The sequence below is a fragment of the Oncorhynchus mykiss genome, chromosome 2 (genome assembly GCF_057628025.1).
Source record: "Oncorhynchus mykiss isolate SJ-2025 chromosome 2, ASM5762802v1, whole genome shotgun sequence".
Lineage (NCBI taxonomy): Eukaryota > Metazoa > Chordata > Actinopteri > Salmoniformes > Salmonidae > Oncorhynchus > Oncorhynchus mykiss.
Window position 1 is genome coordinate 68,927,095 of NC_143023.1, and position 23,629 is coordinate 68,950,723.

The 23,629-nt window shown below is 40.1% G+C and overlaps 1 protein-coding gene across 2 annotated transcripts in view; it reads right to left on the reverse strand.

Moving 5' to 3' along the window:
• Window positions 1-5,332: 5,332 nt before the first annotated feature.
• The window catches only part of sf3b3 (splicing factor 3b, subunit 3), a 50,145-nt gene continuing 31,848 nt past the window's right edge, over window positions 5,333-23,629 (reverse strand). For both annotated transcript variants that reach the window (XM_021569849.3, XM_021569841.3), the window contains exons 21-27: window positions 21,530-21,686; window positions 14,393-14,518; window positions 12,010-12,222; window positions 11,725-11,823; window positions 11,198-11,341; window positions 6,994-7,098; window positions 5,333-6,172 (exon numbers count right to left, since the gene is read on the reverse strand). In XM_021569849.3, coding sequence (XP_021425524.1) covers window positions 6,032-6,172; window positions 6,994-7,098; window positions 11,198-11,341; window positions 11,725-11,823; window positions 12,010-12,222; window positions 14,393-14,518; window positions 21,530-21,686 — 985 coding nt within the window. In that variant the 3' untranslated portion in view covers window positions 5,333-6,031. The remainder of the gene's footprint in view (window positions 6,173-6,993; window positions 7,099-11,197; window positions 11,342-11,724; window positions 11,824-12,009; window positions 12,223-14,392; window positions 14,519-21,529; window positions 21,687-23,629) is intronic.

Below are 23,629 nucleotides of genomic sequence, written 5' to 3' on the forward strand. Positions count from 1 at the left end.
TCAAAGACTAGGTCTGATTAGAATTGCCTAAACCTAATTACACTAGAAGGGGTAGGTAGCCAACAGTCAAAGTGGAATCCCTGTTTCCTTCCCTTCAGATGCTGTACGTGAAAAAAGTTTACTGGTGAAAGCAAACACCTCTGATACAATATTGTTTATTTCTGTTTCAAAATCAGGATCATTGCAGAGGAAGCTCCTTTACACCTGGGATTCTCAAACGTTTTTGGGGCCGGGGACCCCTTTTGTGATAATAAATTCATCAGGGACCCCCTCAATCAGGAAAAACTCCAGTGAGATTTATTTAAAAAATAGCATACAAGAAGTTCTACTATGACTTTGACAGTGCATGGCCGAACTAAACACATCTCAGGCCCTGGGAAGGCCCATCTCTTGGCATCTGAGAGAACATTTAGCAGTTTTCAAGCAATTTTCCTGCAATTCTACACATTTTGTCATGGGGCAGAGATGTTTTGTTGTTGTCGCTTTAAATACTGCCTTGCCTGCATCTAACTGATCTAGGGTGTAATCATAAGTCCAACACTTGCAAACGAGAGCTTCTATTGGACAAATCCAGGTGTTTATCCCCATTTTGTTCCATTTGCTTCTGTTTAATAATATTGTATTACACCTTCTAAACGTATTCCATTGATCCCTCGGCCAAAATGTGTTTAATCAGTTAGTAATATTCATTAAAAATATATATGTTTTAGATCTGGCTCCGGACTAGCTGCTGTACCTCATCCACAGACCCCACTTTAAGAACCCCAGCTGTGGGCCATCGAGATGAACTGTCATTTCAGATTTCAGGCTGGCCTAGAGCCAGATAGACACTGGAGACATTTTGAGAAGGGGCATTCCATGTGCAGTGCAGACCCCAAAATCTCAAACCAAACCTCAATCATAACAACACCATCTGCTAGTCCAGACAGAGTGACATCAGGGGGGGAATCCCAGAAGATGGAGACCAATGACTCTCCAATGAAGGGAATATACATCCTCAGCATTCTTACTCAAACAAGGGGCGGGGTGAACGACCCCGGTGCTCAATATTTTAGTCTGCTAACATGTTAATTCCTGCTTGCAGTTACAACACCAAGACGTTTGCATAAAACAGATGCAGTAAGGAGGTCAATGGAATTTACTGAAGTTACTTTAGAAAACTATTTCATTTAAGTAAATAAATGTCAGACAGATTACTAAGTAGACATTTATATGTGAATATGCATGCAATTTGAAAATAGGTCTTTAATTGAGACATCTATCTCTGGCCAGCAGAAAGGATGTGTCACCATCATTTTGAGAAGCTACATTAACATGGCAATTGGTTAAGTCTTGAGTCAAACTGTGGTGAATGACAAACACATTCCAAAGAATAAGCACCTCTTCAAGCCATAATAACAAACATACACTGGGGTGCAACACTGATCACACAAATATGCACAAACAACCTCACTGAAAGATACCACACTTAGTTTACAAACATCTCTCTGCACTATGCCTAACTACCTATATTCCCAGCAATCTCACCAACCTCAAGAATGGCACAACACCAACCTCGAGAATGGCACAATGGTATTATGTTCTGCTGTTGAATGACACATTGAAAATTAAAAGTAGAGGAAGAGGCAGTGACTCAAAATAACCCTCTGCTAAATCCATTTCAATATCAGGTGTCTTAACTTGAATGATCAAGATACAGGGTAAATGTCCAAATACCGTCACAACATTGACTAATTTGCCTTACTACCGATTAGTAATGCACCAAAATTGCTTATCAATGAAAACTAAAATTGAAACACAGTGTAGACATTGTTAATGTTGTAAAAGACTATTGTAGCTGGAAATGTAATATCTACATAGGCGTACAGGCCCATTATCAGCAACCATCACTCCTGTGCTCCAATGGCACGTTGTGTTAGCTAATCCAAGTTTATCATTTTAAAAGGCTAATTGATGGTTAAAAAACCCTTTTGCAATTATGTTAGCACAGCTGAAAACTGTTATACGGATTAAAGAAGCAATAAAACTGGCCTTCTTTAGATTAGCATCAGCATTTGTGGGTTCGTTTACAGGCTCAAAATGGCTATTAACAAAGATCTTTCTTCTGAAACTCAGTCTATTCTTGTTCTGAGAAATGAAGGCTATTCCATGCGAGAAATTACCAAGACAATGTTGTGTACAACGCTGTGTACAACACCCTTCACAGAAAAGCGCAAACTGGCTCTAACCAGAATAGAAAGAGGAGTGGGAGGCCCCGGTGCACAACTGAGCAAGAGGACAAGTACATTAGAGTGTTTAGTTTGAGAAACAGATGCCTCACAAGTCCTCAACTGGCAGATTCATTAAATTAAATAGTACCCGCAAAACATCAGTCTCAACGTCAACAGAGAAGAGGCGACTCCGGGATGCTGGCCTTCTAGGCAGAGTTGCAAAGAAAAAGCCATATCTCAGACTGGCCAATAAAAATAAAAGACTAAGATGGGCAAAAGAACACAGACAATGGAAAGAGGAAGATTGAAAAAAAGTGTTATGGACAGACAAATCGAAGTGTGAGGTTTTCGGATCACAAAGAAGAACATACGTGAGACGCAGAAAAAATGAAAAGATGCTGGAGGAGTGCTTTACGCCATCTGTCAAGCATGGTGGAGGCAATGTGATGGTCTGGGGGTGCTTTGGTGTTGGTAAAGTGGGAGATTTGTACAGGGTAAAAGGGATCTTGAAGAACGAAGGCTATCACTTCATTTTGCAACTCATTAACATACCCTGTGGATGGCGCTTAATTGGAGCCAATTTCCTCCTACAACAGGACAATGACCCAAAGCACAACTCCAAACTATGCAAGAACTGTTTAGAGAAGAAGCAGTCAGCTGGTATTCTGTCTATAATGGAGTGGCCAACACAGTCACCGGATCTCAACCCTATTGAGCTGTTGTGGGAGCAGCTTGACCGTATCGTACGTAAGTGCCCATCAAGCCAATCCAATTTGTGGGAGGTGCTTCAGGAAGAATGGGGTGAAATCTCTTCAGATTACCTCAACAAATTGACAACTAGAATGCCAAAGGTTTGCAAGGCTGTAATCGCTGTAAATGGAGGATTATTTGACAAAAGCCATGTTTGAAGGACATAATTATTTCAATTCAAATCCATTATTTATAACCTTGTCCACATCTTGACTATATTTTATATTCATTTTGCAACTCATTTCATGTATGTTTTCATGGAAAACAAGGACATTTCTAAGTGACCCCAGACTTTTGAACTGTAGCGTTTTTGAGTGCGGTTTTAGTGCCAGCATCGGTCTATGGTGGTATGTAGACAGCTACGAAAAATACAGATGAACTTACTAGGTAGATAGTGTGGTCTACAGCTTAACATTAGATACTCTACCTCAAGCGAGCAAAACCTCTAGACTTCCTTAGATATCGTGCACCAGCTGTTTACAAAAATACATAGGCCCCCGCCCCGTGTCTTACCAGAGACTACTGTTCTATCCTGCCGATAGTGTATAACCCGCCGATAGTGTATAACCCGCCGGCTGTATGTTATTAATGTCGTCGTTCAGCCACGACTCGGTGAAACATAAGGTATTACAGTTATTAATGTCCCGTTGGTAGGATATACATGCTTTCAGTTTGTTACATTTATTTTCCAGCAATTTAACGCTAGCTAACAGTACGGATGGCAAAGGCAGATTAGCCACTCGTCGCCTGATCCTCACAAGGCACCCGAATCTCTTTCCACAAAATCTGTTTCTTTCTCCAGCTAATGACGGGGATGAGGGCCTGTTTGCAGTATATTCTTCCCATCCGACTCATTAAATAAAAATAAAAAATTCCCATTCGAGGTGAGTAATTGCTGTTCTGATGTCCAGAAGCTCTTTTCGGTTATAAGAGACGGTAGCAGAAACATTACGTACAAAATAAGTTCCAAACAATGCAAAAACAAACTCTAGCACAGTTGGTTAAGAACCAATAGAACAGATTGACTCACAGAACCAGTTTCCTTCTGTTTTCTTTGGCATTCAATCTCCCAGAGTGCAAATAATCTCAAAGGAAGGGACATAGATATGGTTCATTCATACATAACAGATTTATCTTACAATCAACATCTGCAAATATGATTGGCTAAGTCTCATCCTCTACAGGATGGGTGTCCCTAAACGGGACGGTTGTTGCTGACGTATGCCAATGTGACTAGAATGTTGTTGCATACAGCCGCCAACTTTCCGGGACAAACATGTATTTTATAGGCAGAAAGCTTAAATTCTTGTTAATCTAACTGCAGTGTCCAATTAACAGTAGCTATTACAGTTAAAAAAATACCATGCTATTGTTTGACGTGAGTGCACATCAATAAAAACTTTTTATATCAGAAACTGGTTTGATACATTCACCTCTGAAGGTAAATAATGTACTTACATTCAGTAATCTTCCTCTGAATTGTCATCCTGAAGGTCCCAGAGATAAAATGTAGCATAGTTTTGGTTGATAAAATACTTATGTTCAAATATAGGAACTGGGGTCTACAGTTTGACCCTACTGTTGTCTCTGGCTCCACACCCACCAGGCCCAGACATCTAGATGTGTGAAAGTTAGTGTATAAGCAAATTAGCCATTATGAGTGACATTCCTGGGAGTGTGTAAACTTTAATGTTTTATTACCAAAGCATTTTTGTATGTTCTCTATAGTTATGCAGTTGCAAATGTATCAATTGACCAATTCCGCATATTTTGGCAAACTCCTGGCAGACTTGATACAAAATATTGTGTAATGTAATTCTTCACTGGATCAGTCTGAAACTTTGTACACACACGGCTGCCATCTGGTGGCCATAATCTAAATGACACCTAGACTCCTATCTGAAAGTATGTCCTTTCTATTTTATTTCAAAGATTAAGAAAAAAATAAAGGTTTTGTTTGTATCATCTTTTACCAGATCTAATGTGTTATATTCTCCTACATTAATTTCACATTTCCACAAACCTCAAAGTGTTTCCTTTCACATGGCATTAAGAACATGCATAACATTGCTTCAGGTCATGAGCAACAGGCTGTTAGATTTGGGTTTGTAATTTTAGGCAAAAAAAAGGTTTTAAAAAAAGGCTATGATCCTTGAGGATATTATAGCAGTTTCACCATTTCAGTGAAAAATTCAAAATTCCATCCATGAGAGCAGACTGAAAAACAAGACACAGAAGACCTATTGTAAAATGAAAGCCAAAATCAGAGCTGGCTTTGTAATCCAATTAAACAGTAAACTATGCTGATATTGTTAAAACTCACTGCTCCTTTGCCTCTCCCACATAATTATAACAGACAATGTGACAAGGCATTACAAAAGATTTAAAAAAACACTTTATTTACAAATTTGCCTGCCTGTTTTCTCATGACTAATACGGAATGGTATCACTCTCCTACAGTGCGAGTATTCCTTCGCTATTTTTACACAATCCTGTCATCCTGTGTAATAGATATGGACAATTTGTCCAAAGGAATATACTTTTTAAGCACTAAATAAACAGCTGCTGGACACTGACTTTTAGGATTCAAATCGATACAGAAAACAAAATCCATTTGTAGCACACAGTTACAGAAAAATACTTAAAATGGATCGTTTAAACAAATCACACAATGCAAAAACAGTTGAGCTAATTCTATCAAAGGGTTTACTAGGCCATGCTTCTCACGGTTGAAAACCCAGCGACGGCTCCTGTATGAGAATAAAGCACTGATGCTACACACATGATACATTCCACAGAATCCGTCTAGGTTTAAATTACATCCTGTGAGTGAAAACCTTGGGGTAAATATTCAAAGACTGTTACCACCATTCACCACAATTCGTGACATTTTATAGGCCTAATAAAGAAAACAGGACCTAAAGATCGATTCAGAGTGTTCATAGATTGTGAAGAGGCAAGGAAACTATGTTTTGTCGACATCTCGGCAGGAAACCAAGAAAGCTCTCAACTCCTCATGTTAACATAGTGAGTGTATTTGTGTATGTGTGTATGTACAGTACAGGAGGGTTCTAGAAGGCATAGCGTGTGCGGATGTCCTCCAGTTTCTTTGAGACCTCAGGGGGAGTACGGTCCAGCTCCTCAGCAACACTCTTCTGCTTGTGGGGGTCCATGGAGTTGAACTGCTCACACAGATCTCCATCTATCACATTCTGCACAAACAGACAGGAGAGAGGGTCAGACACAGTAGGTAAGAGACTGTCTGGATGCCAAAGAACAAGGCTTCCGATTTCCGCAATCATGTTCAGAGACCACATGCAATCTGTTAATAATTCACAGCATGTCTACAGTCCAAGTCCAGAACAGACTATGGGAGGCGCACAGTAGTACATAGAGCCTTGACTACATGGCATCAAGTAACTCATGCAAGCAGTACAATTTGATTTATTTTTTTAAATACACCTCATGGAACAGCGGGGACTGTGAAGCAACACAAACAAAGACACATGCATACAAACACGATAACACACGCACTATACACACACGTTACAGATATGTGGTAGTAGAGTAGGGGCCTGAGGGCACACACTTAATCTGTTATGAATGTATTGTCATGTTTTTAAAATGTATAACTGCCTTAATTTTGCTGGACCCCAGGAAAAGAAGCTGCCGCCTTGGCAGGAACTAATGGGGATCTATAATAAACCCCAGGAAGAGTAGCTGCCAACTTGGCATGAACTAATGGGGATCTATAATAAACCCCAGGAAGAATAGCTGCTTCCTTGGCAGGAACTAATGGGGATTCATAATAAATACACTAATGATACTGATCCAGCCAAATGTATGTCAGGAACCACATGCAGTTGGTTCCTGGCATAACTTTTCACCCAAAATATTTGGTATCAGATTCCATTTGTTAACATTGGTGTCCTCTGGACATATTCCCTCTACATCACTGGGAGTATAAATTGTGGCTTTCTTTGCCCCACCATCCTAGGGGAATAGTAATGCAACCTAATCAGGTAGTACCCACCTTTACAGGGAAGTAGTAGGAGCGGAAGCTGAGGTGGTCCCTGCCACACAGAGGGGGGAACTCTGAGCGCATATGCATCTCTAAGTGCTGGAAGAAGTCATGATCCTGAAGACAGAGAGGCACACCATAGATTAATTATCAACATCAATTAATGCTGTCCAGACCCCCAAAAATATTTTGACCAATCGATTGGTTGAAATTGTAAAAACATGTATTTGTCCCTTGCATTCAGAAAGTTTGACACCTTGACCTTTTCCACATTTTGTTATGTTACAGCCGCATTCTAAAATTGAGTAAATTGTTTTTTTCATCAATCTACACATAATACACCATAATGAAGCATTAACAGGTTTTTAGAAATGTTAGCACATTTAATAAAAATAAAAAACTGAAATATCACATTTACATACTTTCTGTACACCAGTCAGTGTGAACCGGAATGACTTGACAACGCTGGCCAAATAAAATTTTGCTACAAACAAAACAAACAGAGTTAAAATGGTCCCAGTCTGCCGTGAAGCATTCATCCATGTATACTGGTAAGAGTCTAGCTACATTTTCAGGTATTACACGTTTCTAATTTTGGCAGAAAGTTGTTTTCATATCAAGTTAAAAGCATGCTGTTAACTAGCTAGTGAACGCTAGCTTGCTCGCTCGCTATGTAATGTTAAATGTATAATCTTTGTTGTGATATAATTCGAATCAGAAATCCATTTGCATTCTTTGTTATAGCCTAAAGTTAGCTATCTAACATTGAACCTGGTTGGTTAGCTTTAGCTACCTGCAGATTAATGCTACAGCTATGACTATGTATTGGTTGATAGTAGTAAGATTGGGGATAATGCCGGTTCCTTGTTTAGCTAGCTAGCTACATGTCTAAACAAAATATTAATACAATATTTTTATCTGGACACTTTATTTTTGAATTGCTACTATGCTATAAAAAAGTATTATTTAACCTTTATTTAACTAGGCAAGTCAGTTATAACAAATTCGTATTTACAAGAAACCATTTCACTGTACTGTTTACACATGTATTCTGTGCATGTGACATATCAACTTTTTATTTATATAGTGTGGGTTTACTAGTGACAGTAATGTGAAGAACAATATGACATGCATCAAAGTCAGATTAGCAAATAGGCCAATGACTAGATAGTGTATTTTTACCTGGAGTTTTTCTTTGTTGTAGGCTACTACTTTTACCAATTTTAGTCTTGAAATCTTCGGTTGTTAACTAAACTAATATTTCGGTTTAGCAAATGGCCTCACATGAATCCTTAAAGAAATGGGTGGTGCTATGGCTAAAAGGGGTGTGAAAAAGGCTGAATGGGTGTAGACAAAGAAGAGCTATCCAGTAGGTGTACCAAAACGTTCAACGACCATTTTCTCAAAAGTGGGGTTACAAGTGAATCAACTTTCAACGCAGAATTACTTAACCATTGTTCTTCAACTGCAGTGTTTAATATACAATTTTCTAGCTCTGAATCTCTACTTGTATCCAATGTAAAAAACTGCATTTCAAATTTTGCTACATAAGCCCAATTCGAGGCAGTCGGTCACATAGACAGTTGTATGCCTTTCCAATCATGTCCAATCAATTGAATTTACCACAGGTGGACTCCAATCAAGTTGTAGAAACATCTCAAGGACGATCAATGGAATCAGGATGCACCTGAGCACAATTGAGTCTCATAGCAAAGGCTCTGAATACTTATGTAAATTTATTTTTATACATTTGCAAACATTTCTAAAAACCTGTTTTTGCTTTGTCATTATGGGGTATTGTGTGTAGATTGATGAGGAAAACAATTAATGTAATCTATTTTAGAATAAGGGTGTAGTGTAAAAAAAGGTGGGAAAAGTTGAGGGGTCTGAATACTTTAAGAATGCACTGTAGACACACCTTTGTTTTAATCATATCAACTATATATGCATTGAGCATGTCTGATGCTTTAAGTGCACTGTTTAATGAAAGACACAAATGACTAGAGATACATCTTCCAGATAACCAGAAGGAAAAAAAAGTAATCTGACCATCCTCGTCCCGCTCCTACTGACTTTACTCTCCTGAATTTGCAGACAATATGCTACACGCGGAGTCTGCAAACTTTCTCATGTGGATTTCTAATTTGAACAGCAATCTTGAAGTTGATCCACAGATTTTCAATGGGATTCAAGTCTGGGCTTTGGCTGGGGCCACACAACGACTTTCACATTCTTGTTCTGAAGCCATTCCAGCATTGCTTTGGCTGTATGCTTGGGGCCATTCTCCTGCTGGAATGGAAATCTTCACGCCAGTCTACAGTAGTTTGCACTATGAAGCAGGTTCACATCAAGCATTTGTATTTGGCTCCATTTATTGTTTCTTACCAGTCTCCCAGTCCCTGATGCTGAAAAGCATCCCCATAGCATGATGCTGCCACCACCATGCCCTACAGTAGGGATGGTGTTAAACAAGTGATGATCTGCCAGACAAAGCGCTTTGCATTCAGGCCAAAGAGCTACATTTTTGTCTCATTAGACCACAGCATCTTTTGCCACTCAAGAACATTCAGAGACTTGTCCCGAAGTCACTCCTGCATTGTCTTGGCTCTGCACTTAGGGGTATTGTCCTGTTGGAAGGTGTACCTTCGCCCCAGTCCGAGGTCCTGAGCACTCAAGGTTTTCATCAAGGATCTCTGTACTTTGCGCCATTCATCTTTCCCTTGATCCTGACTAGTCTCCCAATCCCTGCGGCTGAAAAACATCCCCACAGCATGATGCTGCCATCACCATGCTTCACCGTTGGATGGTGCCAGGTTTCCTCCAGACGTGACGTTTGGCATTCGGGACAGAGTTCAATCTTGGTTTCATCAGACCAGAGAATCTTGTTACACATGGTCTGAGTGTCTTTAGGTGCCTTTTGGCAAACTCTAAGCGGGCTGTCATGTGCTTTTTACTGAGGAGTAGCTTCCGCCTGACCACTATCATAAAGGCCTGATTGGTGGAGTGCTGCAGAGATTATGGTTGACCTTCTGGAAGGTTCTCACATCTCAACAGAGGAACTCTGCCAGAGTGACCATCAGGTTCTTGGTCACCTCCCTGACCAAGGCCCTTCTCCCCCGATTGCTCAGTTTGGCTGGACGACCAGCTATAGGAAGAGTCTTGCTGGTTCCAAACTTCTTCCATTTAAGAGTGATGGAGGCCACGGTGATCTTGGGGACCTTCAATGCTGTAGACATTTTTTGGTACCCTTTCCCAGATCTGTGCCTAGACACCAACCTGTCGTCTCTGAGCTCTACGGACAATTCCTTCAACCTCATGGCTTGGTTTTTGCTTTGACATGCACGGTCAACTGTGAGACCTTGTATAGACAGGTGTGTGCCTTTCCAAACAATGTCCAATCAATTGAATTTACCACAGGTGGACCAGTCAAGTTATAGAAACATCTCAAGGATGTACAATGAAAACAGGATACACCTGAGCCCAATTTCAAGACTCATAGCAAAGGGTCTGAATAAGTATGCAAGTAAAGCATTTGTTATTTATTTCTAATACATTAGCAAACATTTCAAAAACCTGTTTTCGCTTTGTCATTATGGGGTATTGTGTGTAGATTGATGAGGGAAATTAATTTAATAAATTTTAGAATAAAGCTAAAACGTAACAAAATTTGGGAAAAGTCAAAGGGTCTGAATACTTTCTGAAAGCACTGTATGACTCATCACAATTCTATCTAGGAGATGTACGGACAGTTCCTTTAACCTAATAGTTTCTGCTCTGACATGCACTGTCAACTATGGAACCTTCTATAGACAGGTCTGTTTCTTTCTAAATCATGTCCAAACAATTGAATTGGCCACAGGTGGAATCCAAACAAGTTGTAATGATGGAAATTGGATGCACACACGCTGAATTTGGAAGCGTGCAAATAACTTATGTAAATTCGATTTCGGTATTTCATTATCAATAAATTTGCAAAACTTTCTCAAAACATATTTTCACTTAAACATTATGGGGTGTTGTGTGTAGATTGGTGAGATGTAAAACAAATATTGTATCAATTTTGAATTCAGGCTGTAACAACAAAATGTGGAATAAGTCAAGCAGTATGAATACTTTCTGAAAACACTATGTGTGTGTGTGTGTGTGTGTGTGTGTGTGTGTGTGTGTGTGTGTGTGTGTGTGTGTGTGTGTGTGTGTGTGTGTGTGTGTGAGGTACCTCGTGGGAAGTGAAGGGCACCAGGATGCCGATGCCTCCAGAAAGAGTTGTGTAGACCAGAGATTCCGAGCCTCCAGGGATCAGTGTGGTCTTCTGCAGTGACAGCACCGTCTCCCCAATGTGGTAGTTCATGATCACTTCAGCCTGACACGGGGAACAGACATGGTACAGGGTCAGGCACAGACAGGGCATTACAGAACAACTCTCACCCATGACACACACCCAGAAAACATTGCTTATATGTACCCTTTTTACCAATTGCCCACAATAAATCCAAGCGGAGGGAATTTCCCACTGACTACCTAAACATCTTCTAGCTCTTAAAAGCTTCCAATAAACAGCTAAAAGGAAAACAGTATATTTAACAGCAAATTGGCCTGGAGAGCTGCCAAGATTTGGAGAGCAGGTCTGGCCTCGGATGAGGCAAACCACAACATCACCAAGACAAACAGTGATCCAGAGCGAGAGACCGACAACAAGTCTCTATAGAGCTGTGATGCTGTGACAGAAGAGCAGAAAGCCTGTACCTTCTGAGAAGCTCCGTTCAGCAGACCTCTATCCCACAATGCTTTGTTCCCAGTTGGGTCCTCATCCACATCGTCACTGGTGTTAGGGGGAAGGCGCACCTGAGGGGGTACAAAATGTAAGTGTAAAAGCCTTCAAGATGTTTGTGGCATCATTGAAATATCATAAATTGGTTAAAACTGTTAGTATGACGCGTCAGGCAAACACTCCCTTTTAGAGAAAAGGTAGTATCCAATATAATACCCAACACCTTTGACAGAAAGGAACAATAAAGAGCGACCACATACAATGCTGATGTTGCCAAACTTGTCTGCTGAAGCCATGGTGTCGTAGTCCAGCAGGCAGGCAGTGGTGACCCAGCGAGGGTGGGTGTCGTCAGCGAAGATGATCAGCTGATTCTCGTTGCGCTTGTAGCGCACCCAGAACAGACTCTCCTGTACATCAGTCACTATGACCCGCTGACCGATGGTGTGGATACCAGTCACCAGGTTGGGCACATGCTGCAAACGAGATAGATGACATCAACTAAACAACTCTGTCCTCAATGGACTGCCATATGGATTTAATTTGGAAGGTCTGGAACCTAAACAAGAGGTGGACAGTGGTAAATTGTCCTTTGGTACAATGGATGGATGATGCTGTGGCCTTTTATCTTTGATTTTGGAAGGTGATTCTTACAAATCAATCTTCTTCCGAACATGATTACTGCACTTAGATCGCAAACAATTCTACAGTGGTTAACTTGATTCCTTTGAGACCTGAACCTGAAGTATTTTAGTTCAGTCTTAAACTAGGCTGGGTGGCAAATTGTATTTTACTATATACCGGTATCTATCCAAACAATGCTGTGGATAGATGATTTGTTAATTTGTTCCATTAAATAATTCAGTAATGATTCAAATATATAGCAATCATCAATTTTAAAATCAGCAGTAAGAAACTGCTCTTCAGCTGAGAACGACTAGGAAACTTGCAAGAACAAGTCAACAACTTCGGGAGTAGAGACCCCTGGAAAACGGCATACTGCCGTCACGTTGCGAAAGTAAAAACTGAAATTTAATAGAGGTCAAATAGAATGATTTATCTCATAAAGAAATAAATAAGGCATACTAAGACCAAATAAATGTGACAGTATACATGACAAACTACTGCAGGAAATGAATTGATTACATTTCTTGAAGTTCATGTTGGAATTAATTAACTATGCAAATGGTAACCACTGGTCAAGTACCAGTGTTTGTGGTTACAAAGGAGGATTTATATTCAATGTTCTACAAATAAGACTACGTCAACCTAAAATAATAGGATAAAAACTGACAGTGAAGTTCAGTTGAAAAGTATAAAGCAATCGGAATGAAGAAAGCCCATTAAAACAACTTACAATTAATTTGCACTACTCAAAGCATGTTTAGAACTATTAATATTCAGAAACATCAAATACCATCATAAATGGACATAAATAAATTCACTAAATGTCAAAGTCATAAATCATTTTAAAAACATTAATAAAAACATTCTTTCTTTCTCTCTCTCGGAGGACCTGAGCCCTAGGACCATGCCCCAGGACTACCTGACATGATGACTCCTTGCTGTTCCCAGTCCACCTGGCCGTGCTGCTGCTCCAGTTTCAACTGTTCTGCCTTATTATTATTCGACCATGCTGGTCATTTATGAACATTTGAACATCTTGGCCATGTTCTGTTATAATCTCCACCCGGCACAGCCAGAAGAGGACTGGCCACCCCACATAGCCTGGTTCCTCTCTAGGTTTCTTCCTAGGTTTTGGCCTTTCTATGGAGTTTTTCCTAGCAACCGTGCTTCTACACCTGCATTGCTTTCTGTTTGGGGTTTTAGGCTGGGTTTCTGTACAGCACTTTGAGATATCAGCTGATGTACGAAGGGCTATATAAAATAAATACATTTGATTTGAATTTGAATATTGCAGTTGTTACCGATGTCTAAAAACACTAATATTCTAAGATTTAAACTGTACACGACTTGATTGCAAATGTAAAACAAGTGCCGTGCTAAGCACTTTCAACTCTTTGCGACAGCCCTTTTTTATTTCGGCTACATCAATGAATTTTTAAATCAGAGAAAAATAAAAAAAATAACATAGTAGGTTACAAAGTAGAGCTTCATAGCCATGTTTTAATGTATGGGTTGACAGGGATTGGTCCAAATTTACATCCAGCCATCCCCATTTCCATGACGAGTGCTAGCTTGCTAGCTGTGTGGGAGTGATTGACGCAGTTTGTGCGATACAGCCATTGGCTGTATTTTGCCAGCTGAAAAGGTTGTGATTGATGGTTGAAAACTACGAGAATTCTGTGGCTACAGCCCTACAATCGATAAAAACATTGATAAATACCAGTGAATTGAGAGCACTTTGAGTATTTTGTCTAGATCGTTGACAAAAACATTACAATTATATCGATTTGAATCCCACTTTGTAACAGAGAAAGTAAAGTGGTACAATTACAAAAGACAGTCGCAGGAGCATCAATCTGACACTGACACTTCCTGGTCTGAGAGCTTGTTAGCCGTCCTAACCAGCAACTTACCACACTGCCGTCTGGTCTTGTGTTTACACAGTAGTCAATAGTTTATTATACATCCTTGTGTGTTTGTATTTTTGTGTTTGTTTGTAACGTCAAGCTCCCGTCTCACCTTGTTCTCACACTTCCGGAGCAGCTTCTTCTTGCCCAGGTCATAGATGCGCAGCAGTTTGCCAACGCCCACCAGCACACGGCCCTGGAACGGAGCGATTGCCAGAGGAACGTCCTCCACTGGAGTCTGTCAAAACAACATGCCTTTACCATGTCAACAACTGATCGTAAAGGTCAGTAACATACTACCCTGAAAGGACATTCTGTAGAGCATGTCAAAGCATACACATTTCTTTGAGTTTGGGTGGATGAGAAGTTGAGCTTCACCACCCATCTAGAGAACTTTGTCAGGGAACTCAAGATGCATATTGGGTTTTATTACCGGCACAAAGCTGTTTTTTCCTTCTAGACAGAAAATGGGTGATTTGTTGTACTTTTCTCTCTGTGTTGCTCTACACTGAAGGCTCTTAACTCTGTATCATGCAGCCTTTCGTTTGGTCAACAATCAGAAATGTCCAACTCACCATTGTGATCAATAGTGTTGTCAGGTGGACATCACTAGCAAAAAGCAGGCTCAAACATTCTTATGTATAAGGCCATTTTAAGTATCTTCTCTTTAGCACAACATTTTGCCTCTTGCCAGGCCAACACCGTAAATAAGAATTCCTTAATAGACTCTAGAATACTGATAAGACCCACAGACTGGAAAAGGGCAGCCGGCTCCAACAGAGTCACCATTGTCCCTCAGGGAGTTGGGTAAGGGGGGGGGGGGGGTAAGAATGATGGTACTCTGACTCTCAAAGGGCAATTATGACCATCCCGAAAATAATGTCTGTGGTAAACACAGGCTCAAGAGATCTAATACATATTTTGTTCCATGAGATAATCTTTACCAACTAATTTGTGAATTTTGAAGCATTTATTTAATCAAAACAAGCACATAACTCAGGGGTGTCAAACTCAACCAGTGCGAGGGCCATACTGAAAAGACCACAAATTCGTAGTTTTAATAGAAATAATATGGCCCTTGATGTACATAGCATTAAACAAAAAAACTAAATAGATCAATAATATTGGTCCAGCCTTTGCTGCTATGCTTGCAAATGTGCATAATATGCTGCAAAAAAAAGTATTTAACTACAAATAACAAAACCGTAGCTAGGTTGTTGTAACATTAATATTTGTTTTGCACTGCATGAATCACCGGTGCGGTTGAAATCAGCATTCCTGTATGGTGCACTTCAAATGTCTTATAGTTGAGTAGCCAGCCTATGCTACTGCTCAAATGTTGCTGTAATAGGCATGCTTGTTTCTCCTCCGCGTGGTGTTTTGTTGCAGGTTTTGTTTTTTTGAAATTCGTTGTCAAGCTTTAAAAATAGAAGCCAGGCAGCAAACTTTTAATAGCCTAGCGAGGACTGTGGTATGGGTCTGTACAATTTCCCTCCGCTGCATGCGGTAAACGGGACACACAATAGCAGCGCATCCAGCTGTAGTTTCAGAAAATAGATGACTCAACTGTCAATTTATACCTGCTTGTAAATCCTTTATCTAGTAACTAGATTACATTTAATGTAGGCTACAGTTGAGCAGATTATTATTTCGGATTTCCACACATGGGTAACATAATTTAGCAGGACCTGACAAATTTCAGCCCTTTAAAAACTGATTTTACGTAATTATACGTCCTTTCCATGACAGAAGACATTAGCTGTATCTTTTTTTTTATACCACACAAATGACCAAACGACTGGCTACTCCGACTGCCAAACTGCGATCTTGAATTCAAACAGCCCAGACCAATAAAGCGACACACAGCTTGTACGATATTACGAAGAAATATATATATATACAGTGGGGCAAAAGTACTTAGTCAGCCACCAATTGTGCAAGTTCTCCCACTTAAAAAGATGAGAGAGGCCTGTAATTTTCATCATAGGTACACTTCAACTATGACAGACAAAATAAGAAAAAAAGATTTTTAATTAATTTATTTGCAAATTATGGTGGAAAATAAGTTTTTGGTCAATAACAAAAGTTTCTCAATTTGTTATATACCCTTTGTTGACAATGACAGAAGTCAAAGATTTTCTGTAAGTCTTCACAAGGTTTTCACACACTGTTGCTGGTATTTTGGCCCATTCCTCCATGCAGATCTCCTCTAGAGCAGTGATGTTTTAGGGCTGTTTCTGGGCAACACAGACTTTCAACTTCCTCCAAAGACTTTCTATGGGGTTAAGATCTGGAGACTGGCTAGGCCACTCCAGGACCTTGAAATGCTTCTTACGAAGCCACTCCTTCGTTGCCCGGGCGGTGTGTTTGGGATCATTGTCATGCTGAAAGACCCAGCCACGTTTCATCTTCAATGCCCTTGCTGATGGAAGGAGGTTTTCACTCAAAATCTCACGATACATGGCCCCATTCATTCTTTCCTTTACACGGATCAGTCGTCCTGGTCCCTTTGCAGAAAAACAGCCCCAAAGCATGATGTTTCCACCCCCATGCTTCACAGTAGGTATGGTGTTCTTTGGATGCAATTCAGCATTCTTTGTCCTCCAAACACAACGAGTTGAGTTTTTACCAAAAAGTTATATTTTGGTTTCATCTGACCATATGACATTCTCCCAATCTTCTTCTGGATCATCCAAATGCTCTCTAGAAAACTTCAGACGGGCCTGGACATGTACTGGCTTAAGCAGGGGGACACGTCTGGCACTGCAGGATTTGAGTCCCTGGCGGCGTAGTGTGTTACTGATGGTAGGCTTTGTTACTTTGGTCCCAGCTCTCTGGTCTCTAGGTCCCCCCGTGTGGTTCTGGGATTTTTGCTCACCGTTCTTGTGATCATTTTGACCCCACGGGGTGAGATCTTGCGTGGAGCCCCAGATCGAGGGAGATTATCAGCAGTCTTGTATGTCTTCCATTTCCTAACAATTGCTCCCACAGTTGATTTCTTCAAACCAAGCTGCTTACCTATTGCAGATTCAGTCTTCCCAGCCTGGTGCAGGTCTACAATTTTGTTTCTGGTGTACTTTGACAGCTCTTTGGTCTTGGCCATAGTGGAGTTTGGAGTGTGACTGTTTGAGGTTGTGGACAGGTGTCTTTTATACTGATAACAAGTTCAAACAGGTGCCATTATTACAGGTAACGAGTGGAGGACAGAGGAGCCACTTAAAGAAGAATTTACAGGTCTGTGAAAGCCAGAAATCTTGCTTGTTTGTAGGTGACCAAATACTTACTTTCTTTGTGGCATTGCACACACTCACCATAATTTGCTAATAAATTCATTTAAAATCCTACAATGTGATTTTCTGGATTTTTTTTTTCTTATTTTGTCTGTCATAGTTGAAGTGTACCTATGATGAAAATTACAGGCCTCTCATCTTTTTAAGTGGGAGAACTTGCACAATTGGTGGCTGACTAAATACTTTTTTGCCCCACTGTGTGTTTGTGTGTGTGATATATATATATATATATATATATATATATATGTATATCATAGGCTACAGTAGGCTACTAAATACAATTTTGAGTGGCACACACTCACCTAATGATGACGCCATAGGCTACTCACGATGATGGCCGAAGCGCTAGTCGTGGCAACAGCCTATCTCAAGATGACGTACTTTGAAAAACGGTGCTGCGGTTAGCTAAAAATTGTTTTTATTGGTTCTACAGACGGATAAGTCTTCTATTTTCAGCAGTAGGAATTTGCTTTCAACTGTACGTTTTTCCCAAGATTGTATTTTTTAAATTTGCACAAGGATAAACAGACAGCCGCAACCAACATTAGAAATATAATCCTTAGATAGATAGCAGTAGGGTTGCACATTTTGGGGAATACTCAAGAGGTGGAAACTTTCCGTCTGAATTAATGGGAATATATGGTAATTCAAGGAAATATATGCAAATTAATATTAATACAATTTAAATGTTTTTTTGCATTGGATATATTTACCATATCATATGGGGACAGAAACAAACATTTTACCTTATCATAAGTAGACATAATTACAAATGATTAAATCCTTCCAATAGAAATTTAAAAAACTATTTAGTTACGACTTGAACTTGAATTAAATGAGTTGACTCTTCACATGGGATGATTTCACCGAACAACAAAAGGGAATATTGAATGATCCATCGCATCTCCTAAAAACATTTTCAACATACATCTGTAAAATTATAGTCTAAAAATTAAATCTTTGGTTGTCTTCCATGTCTTCTCCCTGGACCTCCTCAATGTCCTCCGCTTGAACATCAGACTGAGGCCTCATCTTCACTGTCACTTTCCAACCTAGTTGAGAATGGCTTGTTGTTGAGCCTCAAAAAGCCTCACATTTGCACAGATGGTCACCAATTTGTCAACCCTTGTATTGGTCAGCCTGTTGCGTGCTTTGGTGTATGTGTTCCCAAACAAGGACCAGTTGCGCTCTGAGGAGGCTGATGTTGGTGGGAATTGGAGGATGATGGAGGCAACAGGGGAAAGAGTCTCAGATCCACAAAGTGGCTGATGAGATGTTGGCATGACTGCAATATTGCATCTCCATCCCAAAGCCCTTGCTTGGAAGTGTACTTTGCCAGACTGCCAAGAACCTTTCCCTCATCCAGGCCAAGGTGGTGAGACATGGTAATGATGACAAAATACATAATCCAGGAGATCCTCTTGATGGCTGTGCATATCGGCAGACTGTGATATGGCCATTTCTTTGAGAGACTCCTTTCCCTTCATGAGACTGTCAAACAACACCCCAAAGGGTGTTGCTGGGCAGCTTCAATGTGGTGCTCTTATTCTTCTCACTTTGCTTGGTGAGGTAGATTGCTGCTATAACTTCACATACCTAACCATTTCCTTGGCTTGCTTGTAGTGTCATGATGTCCTTGAGTAGCAGATTCAATGCATGAGCAGCACAGCCAATGGGTGTGACATGAGGATAGGACTCCTCCACTTTAGACCAAGCAGCCTTCATGTTCATAGCATTGTCTGTCACCAGTGCAAATACCTTCTGTGGTCCAAGGTCATTGATGACTGCCTTCAGCTCTTCTGTAATGTAGAGACGGATGTGTCGGTTGTCCCGTGTCTGTACTCTTGTAGAATACTGGTTGAGGCGTGGAGATGATGTAGTTCATTATTCCTTGCCCACGAACATTCTACCACCCATCAGAGATGATTGCAATACAGTCTGCTTTCTTTATGATTTTCTTTAACTCTGTTGTACTCCGCATCCAGCAAATGAGTAGATAAAGCATGTCTGGTTGGAGGGGTGTATGCTGGGCGAAGAACATTCAGAAATCTTCTCCAATAGACATTGCCTGTGAGAATCAGAGTTGAACCAGATGCATACACAGCTCGAGCAAGACATTCATCATTTCCCTGACTACATTCCTTTATCGAGTCAAAATAATTCCAGGAGTACCATGAGCTGTTGTTATCGACAAGGTGTCTGATTTATCATTTTCACCTCGAATAGAAGTAGAGGGACTTTTGTCAGAGGTTGCTTGTTGTGAGCGCTGAGGGACATGTATGTACTTGGCCATTTGATTCTGCATCTTTGATGCATTCTTCACATATTATTTTAGCACTGTATTTGCAAATATACACAGCTTTTCCTTCTACATTAGCTGCAGTGAAATGTCTTCACACATCAGATAGTGCCCGTGGCATTTTACTGTAAAGATTAGAAAAATTTTAAAACCCCCAAAACAATTCCATGTACAGACAAATAGTTAAGCAGTTAGATTGAACAACTCCTTTGTAAGATACATTTTTAAAATGAAACATGGAATCAGGTGAATTAACACTCCTAAGTTAGCAGACTCAAGCAAGCTAAAACCCATATGGTTGCAAAAACTAACCAGCAAAAATTGTTAACAAGTTAGAAATGATTTAATAACTTTGCTGTAGGCTACTATTTAGTAGTTAACAAAAAAAGCATGTAAGTTATAAAATATATTCACCCCACCCAGTATTGCAATCAAAACTTACCAGAAAGCATGTAGTCCTTGGCTCACAGTGTAGTAGTGTGGGCTCAATAGTATCTCATTAGTGTGCAAGATCTTGAGATTCAGCTGTACATGTGATGGGAGAATGCACTGTGCATGCAGAGGGTTGCAATTCCATTGAATTGGGGATAGTTTAACCAAAATATGCCACAAGACCTAGAATTGCCTTATGTGTATCCCACAAAAAAGGTTCACTGTTATAAGCTAACTTTTTGATGAATTTAAGCACAATACCCCAAATTCCAGGGCTTAACATCCCATTGAAAATGTCAAACCATTTGCAACCCTAGATGTCAGTTCCTATTCAAGTTAGGACTGGCATCCATTGCTATTGCTTCCATCAATTTAACAATCAAATTTCCAGTGTAAGAGGTTACAAAACCCTTTTGGATTATGTGTCTATGGCCACAAAGTGACAACCTGTATATTTGACACGCATGCTGCCCAAACTGCAGGCCTACCCGAATGTGGACATACCGGCAACTGCCAAAACAAAGGAAACACTTCAGTAAACAAGGGATACAAAGTATATGTTAAGGTGTGGGGTGCATTTTCCTGGCATGATTTAGGTCCACTTGTAGAATCTATGCCAAGGCGCATTGAAGCTGTTCTGGCAGGCCATGGAAGCGGGCCAAAATTAATTGACAACCCAAATCATTACGATGGCAGGATAGAAATGTATCACAGGCCTTGTGCTTGGCACGTGACAAAGGCTTCATAATTCAAAAAGGTAATGTTAAGTTACATATTATAGGGCCTTTTAAAATGTTTTATTTTTTGCCCGATTCCGTTTCCCCCCCAAATTCAGTTATCTCGGTTTTGTTTTTCCAGGTTTCCCCTTCCCTCCATTTCTTTTCAGGGGTTTGCTCTCAAAATCACACCTTTTTGAACAAGAATTTGTTCCTTGTTGACTTGCCTGGTTAAATGGTTAAACAAAAAATGTAAAGTATAAAATACTGATAAGACCCGCTGAGACTGGAAAAGGGACAGAAAGTCAGAATGCGTCAACAAAGTCACCATTGTCCCTCAGGGAGTTGGGTAAAGGGGGGGGGGGGGGGTGGAAACAAGAAAGAGTACTCTGACTCTCAAATGGCAATTATGACCATTCAGAAATAACAGCCGGGGAATTCCTGTGCACATAGCTGTGGTCAACAAGACCAGGAAACCACTGGATTAGTCATATCCTCTGTCACTCACTCACCTTGTGCATAAACTCCAGTTTGTCCCCTCCCCCTCCCAGCCGATAGGTGTAGATAAAACCGCCTCCCACAGAGCGGGGGTTAAGGATCATGTCCCGGGCCACCCCCACCAGCACATACCAGTCATCACCTCCGCTGGCAAACCGACAAACAGTCACACTGCAGGGACAGAACACAAAGGCAAAGTAGGAGAGCGGGAAGGGATAAGTATTATTCCCTGTTTCAATCTCTACCTTTTGCATGTGAACTGTGTTAAATGCTAAGATTAGGTGTTTAAAGCACTCTCCACTATTACTAAATCAAGAAGAGACATAAAGATTCATCACTTCAATAGCACAACTTCACTCTCCTCAAACCCTGCCTTAAATGACAGTTAAGATTTTCTCTGTGTAATTTCATGAGCTGGTAATTTGAACAGGAAAACCAGCAGAGCCAATAACAACATCTTCCTAGTGACCCTACAGAGAGCAATAACGTCTTTACGTTGGCACTAACGCAGGCTAACTCCGCTATGGCTTGATGGCCAAAGCCTATGGAGAACTTCATTTTTTGGGGGACAAACACCAAAAATAAGGTTTGTGTTAAACACAAGGCTTAGGCGATGTTATACATTTTGTTCTATAAGATCTTCATCAGCAAACGTCACTTGTACATTTTGAAACATTTATGTAAATCAAAACAAGCACATAAAGCACAATGGCTTCATAATTCACAAAGGTCATGTAATCTGACTGATATTATAGGGCATTATAAAATCCATTATATTTTTTTGCCTGATCCTGTTTGTTGTTTTTTCCCCGATTTGGCTTTTCCGGGTTTCTTTTTCTCCCCGGTTTTTGCTCTCAAAAATCACACCAGTTTAATAGAAAAACAACTCAATTGGATGTTAAGTCCACAACAATGCTTTAACCACATCAGGAGTCCACTTTGGTGGTCTGGGTAAATCTAAGAAATTTAGAAATGTGGGTGCAGTTATCCTTTAATGCAAGTGTACACTAGCCAGAAACCATGTTTGGTTAGCAGCGTTTCTGTAGCGCTCATGTGATTGCAGAGTTTTCTAAATAAATTGCCACTTGTTTGATGCAAATACACATTCTGTCAGGTAGGCATACATAAATACATGGATGTTATTTTGTAGTTAACATTAAATTGATAAGATTTTGGGGAAATTATTAACATCTACCAGCAGCACACAGAGACAGGCATTCCTGTGCTGCTTCAGGAAGTTCCAGGAAAATATGAATCAGTAGCTAGGTTTCCATCCAATTGGTGATTTTCATGCAAATATTATAGAATCTCCATTTCCGCCAAATGGACTTCTTGTGGATACAAATCAGTGTGTGATGACGTAGTGCCCACAAAACACAATTTCTCTTAAGTTTTCATGTACCGAATAAAAATCTAATGTTCAATGCTTATTCATCGCATTTTTGTCAGTTAAATAGAAAATGTGCCACTCTGGTCTTGGCACCTACGCTCAAGCCAACAGCTGGCAGACACAGTGCAGGTAGGTTGTGCGGGTTGTCTAGTCTACATGACGAGGTTATTCATATCTTGATTATTGTCCAGTCGTGTGGTCGAGTGCTGGAAGGAAAGATCTAGTTAAAACCCTTTTATTTATTTTTTTATTTAAAATTTCCCCTAAAATGACATACCCAAATCTAACTGCCTGTAGTTCAGGCCCATAAGCAAGGACATGCATATTATTGGTACCATTTGAAAGGAAACACATTAAAGTTTGTGGAAATTTGAAAGGAATGTAGGAGAATAACACACAGATCTGGTAAAAGATAATACAAAGGAAGAAAACCGTTCTTTTGTATTTTTTTTGTACCATCATCTTTGAAATGCAAGCGAAAGGACTAAATGTATTATTCCAGCCCAGGTGCATCTTAGATTTTGGCCACTAGATGGCAGCAGTGTATGTGCAAAGTTTTAGACTGACCCAATGAACCATTGCATTTCTGTATCAAGACTGCCCAAATGTGCCTAATTTGTTTATTAATAACTTCTCATGTTCAAAATTGTGCACTCTCCAAACAATAGCATGGTATTATTCCACTGTAATAGCTACTGTAAATTGGACAGTGCAGTTAGATTTA